The sequence below is a fragment of the Sinocyclocheilus rhinocerous genome, unplaced genomic scaffold (genome assembly GCF_001515625.1).
Source record: "Sinocyclocheilus rhinocerous isolate Xijiao unplaced genomic scaffold, SAMN03320098_v1.1 scaffold5118, whole genome shotgun sequence".
NCBI classification, from domain to species: Eukaryota; Metazoa; Chordata; class Actinopteri; order Cypriniformes; family Cyprinidae; genus Sinocyclocheilus; species Sinocyclocheilus rhinocerous.
In genome coordinates, this window is record NW_015625570.1 from 178,871 (window position 1) to 188,269 (window position 9,399).

The 9,399-nt window shown below is 38.0% G+C and overlaps 1 protein-coding gene across 3 annotated transcripts in view; it reads right to left on the bottom strand.

Moving 5' to 3' along the window:
• LOC107750267 (amyloid beta A4 precursor protein-binding family B member 2-like) overlaps window positions 1–9,399 on the bottom strand; it is a 38,682-nt gene that overhangs the window by 9,640 nt on the left and 19,643 nt on the right. Inside the window, exons 6-8 of one of the 3 annotated variants that reach the window (XM_016565588.1) lie at window positions 4,554–4,668; window positions 4,014–4,089; window positions 1,781–1,861 (exon numbers count right to left, since the gene is read on the bottom strand). In XM_016565588.1, the coding sequence (XP_016421074.1) occupies window positions 1,781–1,861; window positions 4,014–4,089; window positions 4,554–4,668 (272 nt within the window). Of the gene's footprint in view, window positions 1–1,780; window positions 1,865–4,013; window positions 4,090–4,553; window positions 4,669–9,399 lie in introns of all 3 variants that reach the window. The other 2 variants (XM_016565580.1, XM_016565597.1) reach the window with 2 other exon arrangements.

The window sequence follows — 9,399 nt, forward strand, 5'->3', positions numbered from 1 at the left end:
CTTCTAGTCGAACACACCGGCTAGTGCTGCAAGCTTATTGGCTCACTGACGCTGATGAGATTAACTTATCTCCTCCTTCTTAGGTATCGAAATTTGGTACCGAACGACGAGACGTTTTTCGATACTCGATGGTATCGAGGCATTTCGGTCAGTGCCTAAAAAGTATCGAACTCGATACCCAGCTCTACTCATTACATGACGTGCACAAGACTCGTCTCAGAAGTGCATGCTGCAAAGCCAGTGACGTGATGCTTTCTCCCATTGTGTTGGGGTCAATTTGACCTACACTCGATTTTCAAACTGCTTGAAATACTGGTTAAAGTATTTATTTCTTTTTAAAATTTGGTGAATATTTCTCATTTAAGGTCAAGAATGTACATGCAAAATTTCAACACAGAGATGTGTTTTGGAAAGGCTGCACAAAGTTTGTTGGGGTCTGTCTGACCCACACTCGATATTCAAACTGCTTGAAATACTGGTTAAAGTATTTATTTCTTTTTAAAATTTGGTGAATATTTCTCATTTAAGGTCAAGAATGTACATGCAAAATTTCAACACAGAGATGTGTTTTGGAAAGGCTGCACAAAGTTTGTTGGGGTCTGTCTGACCCACACTCGATATTCAAACTGCTTAAAATACTGGTTAAAGTATTTATTTCTTTTTCAAACTTGGTGAATATTTCTCATTTAAGGCCACGAATGTACATGAAAAATTTCAACACACAAATGTGTTTTGGAAAGGCTGCACAAAGTTTCTTAGGACTTTTGTGTTGGGGTCTGTCTGACCCACACTCGATATTCAAACTGCTTAAAATACTGGTTAAAGTATTTATTTATTTTTAAAATTTGGTGAATATTTCTCATTTAGGGTCATGAACGAGCATGCAAAGTTTTAACACACAGATGTGTTTTAGAAAGGCTGCGCAGATTTTTTTAGGACTTTTGTGTTGGGGTCAATTTGATCCACACTCGATATTCAAACTGCTCGAAATATTGTTAAACTATTTATTTCGTATTGAAATTTGGTGAATATTTTCCATTCTGGGTCATGAATGTGCATGTAAAGTTTCAACACAGAGATGTGTTTTTGAAAGGCTGTACAAATTTTCTTACAACTTTTGTGTTGGAGTCATATTGAGTCACCCATTGATTTCCATGCAGTTTGCCAAAATCAACACTTCGAAAGACACTAAAGTCAGGTAAAAAAAACAGAAAACCTTTAATTGTAGCTTGACGAACACAAAAATATGCAATACATGTGAATTTGTGTAATTTAAGACTCAAAGTTTACTCAAAACTGAGATTTGTCTTCTGAATCAACCAAAGAAAATTCACTGTTTCTTCATCTAATCGAGTATCACGGTCAAAAAAAAAAAAATCTGGCTTGTTTTGGATCTCAATTGTGAGAAACACATTTCAGTAATGAATATAATATCAGTATTTTATAACTGGCATCTCAAGCTTATTGGAATGCATTTTTGCTTTTGTAGTTCCATTTATTTCTGTAGTGTTTTAGGCAATACAGATTGTTTCAAAGCAGCTTGACATTGATAAACAAGAAATTAATGGTGCTCAAAATTAATCATTTATGAAACGAGTTCAATTTCAGCTGTAAAGCAGCTCCACAGAATGGTAATAGTGTCATTATTCAGCTCATTTTTGAATCAGTTTATTTGAATAACAGTATTGATGTTGCAAAGTAACATGGCTCATTTAATAAAGACGCCCTTGGTTTTTGTTCAAATGAAGTTCACAGTGTAGTGTGTGTGTGTGTGTTTTACCAATAGGTCGCAGTACTGACGTCATTCCCAGGTAAAACACATGGAAACTGTGTTGTAGGTCAGTCTTTGGTGTTGGAAACTCTACTGAAGAAACACACAGATGAGAAACACGAGCTGAACATCACACAGAAGATTTCACTCATCAGTCCAAGTGCCGGCGAGGGAATCTATGCTCTAAATGCATTTGCACATAGCGGGAACCTCTGGCATGATGAAAACAGAGCAAAGCATCCCTCAGGAGCCCAGAAATCCTGCGCTGTGCGTTTTGCATTATAAAACAGCTAGCGGACAAGCCGTATTTGAAGCAGCTGTAAACTGTGATAGAGATGAGACGGATGTAAATGCAGCAGCGGCAGTGATTCTGTGATTTGTAACACGGGTGATTTAATTGCATTTTAATGGGTCAGAACTGCAGCTTTCATTATCCCACTGATCATTGCAGGAATTTACAGCAGGAATGAAATAAAGCGTGAGCGTGTGCTGAGGTCAGCACGGCCCATCACTTTATTTATGGACTTGTACTGCTGGAGCATGAATTTACAATTCTCCAAATACACATATACACACACATAAAATATATTTACATCAAAACAGATGACTATACCTAAAGAAAAACAGCTTATAGGTCTATTTATATTTGTGTTTTAGCTGCAACAAAACAATGCATCTCTGTGGACCGCAGCTGTGGATCGCAGCGAAAACATCATTGACCAATGAAATACAAACATTTGGGTCATGTGAGCAGAACTCTGGATACATGTTAAGTTCTTCTTAAATTAAAAATGCAGTTTCATTGAAATTAATTAACTGTTTTGGTGCAAAAAAAAAACAAAAAACGTTTGAGATCATTGATTGGGATTTGCATCATTTTCTTGCTTTGCTCATTTCAGTTTCATTTCAGGCCATCTGTGTGTTTTGTTCATAAAACAAAACACTTAAACATTTGGACTCACTGACTGAATTCACTTCATTATTTTAACCTTCTGTTCTAACAGCTTATGCTTAAATTGATTGAAATTAGTTTCATAGAATATAAATTGTGCCTAAATATGAATTTATTTTAAAAACTATTAATTACATCTTACTTACTTTAAAATAAACTAAAACAACTAAACATTAAGATAAGCTGACATTTCTTATTTTAATTGGTTTCCTCAAAAGCTGTCATTTTTATTTAACAACCAGGATTTTCACGGTCTTGGAAAACCTGGATATATGACACAATTTTAAAAGTGTGATTTCTAGAAATGGAAATGAATAGTCTTAAAAGTCTTAAAGTCATGGAAGTTTTGTCATTTACAGAAAAAAAATTATAATGAATATAAGTGTTTTTTTTTTTTTTTTATGTCAAACTAAAATATTTTATTAGGTAGAAATTGCAATATGACTACAAAATAAAAATAAATAGCTATTTATGAAAAGAAAAAAAAAAAAAAAAACAGAACCCTGTACTCACAAAATTTATGAAAAGAAAAAAAAAAAAAAAACAGAACCCTGTACTCACAAAAGACTACACATAAAAATAGAAAGTGTAAACCCAGAATAACATTCAAATAAAATTTGGAATTATGGAATTTAGTTATTTTAATTTATAATTTATTAAATAATTTTATAAATACAGTTCTAAAACAAACTTTTATGCTCTAATGCAAAAGTTCTTAAAAGAAACTGATAATAATCACAAAATAAAAGCCTTAATGCAAATTCATTAGAAATAAAGTGTAAACCCTGAAGAAAATTCAATGAAACTTCTGAAATTATGAAATTTAATTATATATATTTTGCAAATAAAGTTTGAAATAAACACTGTTATGCGCTAATGCAAAAGTTATAAAAATAAATTGCTATTTATGAAAAAAATAAATAAAAACCTGTAATCACAAGAGTAGAGAAATTATATAAATTAACTGGCAATAAAAATAGCAAATCCAAAAGAACATTCAAGTGAAACTTCTGGAATTATGGAATTCAATTATTTCAATATTTTTACTTAATTATTTTACATGCACAATACTTTGTTTTTAAATGCAAAAGTTAGAAAAAGGAATGTATTTAATTACTTTATGAATAAAGTTTGAAAAACTTTTGTATTACAGCAAAAGTACCTTAGCCTATACATGGAGGGCCTTCAAACGGGGCCTTGGAGTCAAACAGGTCACTCACAATCATCAAATGTCCAGATTTGATTGGGCATGTGACTGAACATCATTGCCGGCGCGTGTGAAGCTCTTACCTCTCAGAGGAACATCGGAGCTGAACTGAGACGAGGAGCCTGCGACGGGACCGACGCTCCTGCGTTCAGCCATAATCTGAGAAAACAAACAACACGACTGAGTTAAACAGCCTGAGTTCCTCTCCAGCCTCCTGTCAGTCTCTCTGCTCATGCGGGTCATTAATCTGAAGACAATAAATCTGAGCTCAATGTTAAACAAAGCCTGTGGATGGACTTGCTGAGAGGGCAACTTTACGTGAGGATGGACGGCGCATACTAACACACACACACACACACACACACACTCAACCCACGACGCAAAGAAATACTGGAAACACAGATATTTTCCCTAAGAAGACACATTTATCTTCACAGACCGACAGAAAAGGTTTCAGATCAAACCGGACAGATGATTGGTTGCTGAGGCTCTTTCCTCATGAATTATTAATGAGCCTGATAATAAATATGCGACTGGTGATTCAATTTGTCAGTATGGAAGCGAGTGTTTGTTTGCTGTGATTGTGAATGTCTGCGGATTGTTTCTCGATTCTCGCTCCTCACCTTCGAGCAGATCTGCTTCAGGCTGCTGGCGACGCTTTCCGCGGGACTGTCACATTGAAACACGTGGCATTTCAACACACGCGTGTTCTTGTCACGGGCCACATACGCAAAATCCCTGAAACGGAACGAGAGAGACGCTTTGTGTTTGAGTTTGTAAAGCAAGAATCAGTAAACAGGTTTAAAACTAGAAACACAGACATTAAAGTGCGTTACTGTCACAGGACTCAAGGGGGCGCTAGAGTTTCCTTCAGATGTTTATGATAATAAATCAGATTATTATGCATGTAAGTAGATATAAACATGTCAACAGTTTAACTAAGTTAAACTAACTCAGGCAGTGGATGGAGGATCTGTAGGAAAAAACCTTGTCATTTAATTTTCACTTTTTTCACATTATACTGAAAATCACACCATTTATGAGCAGATTTTCACAAATTGAGCAGGCAAAACAGGCACATTATGATAATTTTTTAATTAAGACAATATAAAAATAAAAAAACACTTGCTAAAAATGAATCAAAGTAGAATTAAATGTAAAAACAATCAAAATAAAATGCTCACTAAAAAGCAATTAAATCACAAATGCAACGATTTAAAATAAATATTAAAATAAAAACATCAAAATAAAATAAAGTCCTTATTAAAAATCAATCAAATAAAAAAAATTACAATTAAAATAATACATTTTAAAATAAAAACAATCATGCATGTCATGACCATTAACCAACATCACAGAGTTGATATTAACTGGATATTAACTTTAATCTCAGGGGGCTTCAAGTACATATTTTGGCTCAAAGAGGTTCAGATGATTAAAAAAACATTTGGGAAAAGCCAGTGTAAATAATTCAACCACAGGAACCTCACACAGATTCATCATGCAATTCATCAAATGTCCACAAATGAAAATAAACTCTGTTCAGATTGAAGAGCATTTGCAGCATGATTGTGTGAGGCATTAGAACAGGACAGCAGCTAATGAGACACCAGCAGAAAACCATCCATCAGACAGAGACCTGAGAGACAGAGTCAGCTGGAGGAATATCTATATGTGCGTGTTGTGAATGTAAAGGTTAATGGTTTTGTGGCCGTGTTTAAGTGTCACTCGTGACATTCAGAGTACTGCGGCGACCGCCAGCAAACCTCGACACAGTCAAACACTTTCTGACGTCTAGAGCAGCTCGATCGGAGCAAACGCTCGACAAAATACACAAAAACACACTGCTGCTGATTAAACGTCTCCATTATATTACGCTAGTCCAAAAGAGAGTTATTTTAGTACATCAAGTTTAACTAAATTCATTTTCGGTTTTATTCTGATTAATTGTGCAGCCCTAGTGGCTGGTTGCTAGGGTGTTGAAATGGTGTTTTGGGTGGTTGCTAGGTGTTTTTCTCTGGTATGGTCTGAAGCGAGTGTGATATTCTGGTCTGCTGTGGGTGGTTGTTAGGGTGGTTGTTCTGGGTGGTTTCTAGGGTGTAACTATGGTGTTTTAGGTGGTTGTTAGGGGTTTTTCTCTGGTATGGTCTGAAGCGCGAGTGTCTGTGATATTTTGGTCAGCTGTGGGTGGTTGCTAGGGTGTTATAAGTGGTTTCTATGGTGTTGCTGTGGTGTTTTTGGTGGTTGCTAGGGTGTTTTGGGTGGTTGCTAGGTGTTTTCCTCTGGTATGGCCTGAACCAAGTGTCTCTGTGCTATTCTGGTCTGCCGCGGGTGGTAACTAGGGTGTTCTGGGTGGTTTCTAGGGTGTTGCCATGGTGGTTGCTAGGTGTTTTTCTCCAGTATGGCCTGAAGCAAGTGTCTCTGTGATATTTTGGTCTGCTGTGGGTGGTTGCTAGGGTGGGTCTGAAGCGAGTGTGATATTCTGGTCTGCTGTGGGTGGTTGTTAGGGTGGTTGTTCTGGGTGGTTTCTAGGGTGTAACTATGGTGTTTTAGGTGGTTGTTAGGGGTTTTTCTCTGGTATGGTCTGAAGCGCGAGTGTCTGTGATATTTTAATCTGCTGTGGGTGGTTGCTAGGGTGTTATAAGTGGTTTATATGGTGTTGCTGTGGTGTTTTTGGTGGTTGCTAGGGTGTTTTGGGTGGTTGCTAGGTGTTTTCCTCTGGTATGGCCTGAACCAAGTGTCTCTGTGATATTCTGGTCTGCCGTGGGTGGTAACTAGGGTGTTCTGGGTGGTTGCTAGGGTGTTATGAGTGGTTTATATGGTGTTGCTGTGGTGTTTTTGGTGGTTGCTAGGGTGTTTTGGGTGGTTGCTAGGTGTTTTCCTCTGGTATGGCCTGAAGCAAGTGTCTCTGTGATATTCTGGTCTGCCGTGGGTGGTAACTAGGGTGTTCTGGGTGGTTTCTAGGGTGTTGCCATGGTGGTTGCTAGGTGTTTTTCTCCAGTATGGCCTGAAGCAAGTGTCTCTGTGATATTTTGGTCTGCTGTGGGTGGTTGCTAGGGTGTTATGAGTTGTTTTCTATGGTGTTGCTAAGGCACTGTAGTTGGTTCATCAGTACAACTAAATAAAAATGAAAAATGTTTCCTTGGTGACTATATTAAATAAATACTGTTTTATATATATATATATTTAATTTATTTTGACTTATTTTGTCAAGTCAAGAAAATGTTTAGTCTTAGTTAACTATAATAACCTGAAGCGGTTAAATTGTCAGTGTCCATATTTTTAGTGGATGGCTGAGGGAGGTTGATGATCACGGGTTTATGAGTTTATTTAAATGTGAGACAGAAACGCTGCAGTCTGAATGTGGCTTTTTATGCGTCTGAAAACTGAATTCCCTATAAACTTCATGAACTGAAGTTCTGAGTAAAACATACTGACACACTCTCCTCCGTCTCCACTTGCTACCTGCACATGAAGAGACTTCAGCTGACACGCTAAATCACAGGTGTGTGTTTCTCAGAAGTCTCAGAGCCCCAGCGATGAACCCATTCTGTCTGTCTGCACACACACACACACACACACCCACTCACACAGAAATGAAAGGTTTCTGACAGACACAGAAACTGAAGGGACTCTGTGAGGATGATGATGAACTACATTATACTTTCAACTCACACTGTCAAATACTAATGAATGCACTGTTTATAATGAGAACATTACACACGTTTACCAAGCTGTCTGTATGAGAGCCTGCAGTGACTTCTGTTGTTCCTATATTAAACCCATGAGTGCTGGTCATTAAGTCAATCCTCACTCACTAGTGCTGATAGTGCCGCGCTGAAACCTGTATCACTGAGTGTGTAAGTGCAGTGTTTGTGCTCCAGACATGAATGATTCCTCACATCATGTGTGTTGTTGAGGAGATTTCGCATTAAAACAGGTAAAAAAACAAAACATAAATAAATTAAACACTCACAGACGCACACTGAAGGAGGAGCACTCTTTTCAGCATAGTAACCATCTGCAACATCCTAGCAACTACCCAAAACACCATAGCAACCCCCTAGCAACCACCCACATCACAATTTTTGAAATTTGTTTTAAATCACATTTTGAATTGCAGTGCACAATTTTTATCATTAAAAAAATGCAATTAGACTTTTTCCCCCTAATTGTGCAGCCCGTCCACCCACAACACCCTAACAACCACAAAGAATACCTTGGCAACCACCCAAAACGCAAACAAAACCCTAGAAACCACACAAAACACCCTAGCCTCCACCCAAAACACCATAGCAACACCTTAGCAACTACCCACATCACACTAGCAACACCTAGAAACCTCCCAAACCACCACCAACACCCTGGAAACCACACCATAGCAACACCTTAGCAACTAGCCACATCACACTAGCAACACCTTAACAACCACCCAAACCACAAACAACAGCCTAGACACCACACCAAACACCATAGCAACGCCCTAGCAACCACCCAAACCACAAACAACAGTCTAGAAACCACCCACATCATACAGCTAAACCACCCTAGTAACTGCATAGCAACACCCTTGTTTTGTGACGGTGAGTTTAGCACAGGCTAAACTCTAGTCCATTGTGCAGTTTGTCTCTTTCGGACCTTCATCTGTTCAGTATTGGTTTGTCAGATTGTACTATCATCACACACACACACACACACACACTCACTCACTCACTCACTCACTCTCACACACAATCAATCACTGCCTCTTTCTGTCTTTTTCCCAAAAGATTGTGATTGTTTCAGCATGTCATTAATATCTGTCACCTCCATACAGACCCTCAGAGACACACACTCACTCTCTCTCTCTCTCTCTGACTGTATTGTGCTCACATTTGCAGAACAGCAAAAGTCATAAAACATTTACACACTCAGACAAACAGTGTCTCTTTCTCTGCATATTTTTTTTTCTTGTATTTCTGCTTGCATTTGCACAATTTTGCACAAAATTGTGCATGGACTCAGATTTGCTAAAAAAAAATCAGTTACTGAAACCATAAGGCATCCAACACGTAATAGAAAACACTCATGTTTATATAGCCTAAACAAGCACATTTCATAGACTTTTCTATAAAACTAATTATAATGACTCTACCCAAAAAAGACCAAATGTAGCAGACAATTTCATCTTCAAAGTAAATCAAACACACACACACACGAGTGCATGGAAACAGCAGCAGTGCGATGCAGCAGTGTGTGTGTGTGTGTGTGTGTTACTCACACTGATGTCACTCATCAGCATCCAGCTGCACTCTGGGTCGTTACTCCCATCGCCACGACGACCAGCATCCAGCACAAACACACTCTCTGATCTCTCCGTCTCTGATCCGTCCCTCCCTCAGCAAACACACGCGCCGCTCTGAGAGCCCAACACACTCCAACAACCTGCTCTCGCTCGCTCACACACACACACTCTCTCTCTCTCTCTCT